We start from the raw sequence: 821 nt of genomic DNA on the forward strand, positions 1-821 counted from the left end.
ATGAAGGAAAATCAAGATTCAAGAAACATGTTGCAAAGGTTTACATGCAGAGAGGAACATGGGCGGTCGGATAATGTAGTAGAGCTGAATATAGGGTTGTCTTTGAACGGTAGATTCGGACCAGAATCACCACCACAAAGATCAGTTACTATTGATGACAATGATAATAAAAATATTGTTACTGATAACATCAACAAGCTGTATGGTGCTTCTTCAATTACAAGAACAAGTTCTCTGCCGCAGAGGAAGCAGTTGCAGTCGTTACGGCGGTTGGAGGCTAAGCGGAAACGAGTTGAAAAGTTAAAGAATGCGAGAATGGTGAAAGGGAAGAAACAAGATGAGCAGTCTTTACCGTTTTCGACATTTGATGAAACGATGCCGTGTGTTACTACTAAAGGTGGTAAAAGGATACGAGGGTTATTGTATAGATATGGAGAAGAAGATGAAGAGGTAATTAGGATAGTATGTGTGTGTCATGGTTGATTTTTAACTCCGGTGGAGTTTGTGAAACATGGTGGTGGTGGGGAGGTTGAGCATCCATTAAGACATATTCTTGTTACTTCTTTGTTTGCTTGACATATTGTTTCACACCAACATCTTGATAACTTGTATTCACATCACACTAAATTTATTTTCATTGTTTCTCGTACATCCTCAAAGAAAAAAAAAAGGAAAGTTCATATAAAAATTCACACTCTACATTATCACCTACTTTGTATTTATTTTCCATATCAAATCATATATGTTTTTGGAGTTTTTTTATTTATTTTCCCTTATTTTTATTAATTTTAATTGTACTTCCAATGTTTTATATCGGTACA

General features: G+C 35.4%; 1 protein-coding gene across 1 annotated transcript; it reads left to right on the forward strand.

The window, feature by feature from the left end:
- LOC143577175 (ninja-family protein AFP3-like) lies at window positions 1-483 on the forward strand. Its single transcript, XM_077061086.1, has one exon. The coding sequence runs from the start codon at window positions 1-3 to the stop codon at window positions 481-483; it is 483 nt and encodes a 160-aa protein (XP_076917201.1).
- Window positions 484-821: the final 338 nt, after the last annotated feature.

The sequence above is a fragment of the Bidens hawaiensis genome, unplaced genomic scaffold, assembly GCF_021521415.1.
Source record: "Bidens hawaiensis isolate Kalapana, Puna unplaced genomic scaffold, B.hawaiensis_p1.1 tig00028481_1, whole genome shotgun sequence".
Classification (NCBI taxonomy): Eukaryota; Viridiplantae; Streptophyta; class Magnoliopsida; order Asterales; family Asteraceae; genus Bidens; species Bidens hawaiensis.

What these genes read in the sequence shown, in the direction of transcription:
- LOC143577175 (XM_077061086.1), top strand. Translation starts at nt 1, where the DNA reads ATGAAGGAAAATCAAGATTCAAGAAACATGTTGCAAAGGTTTACATGC.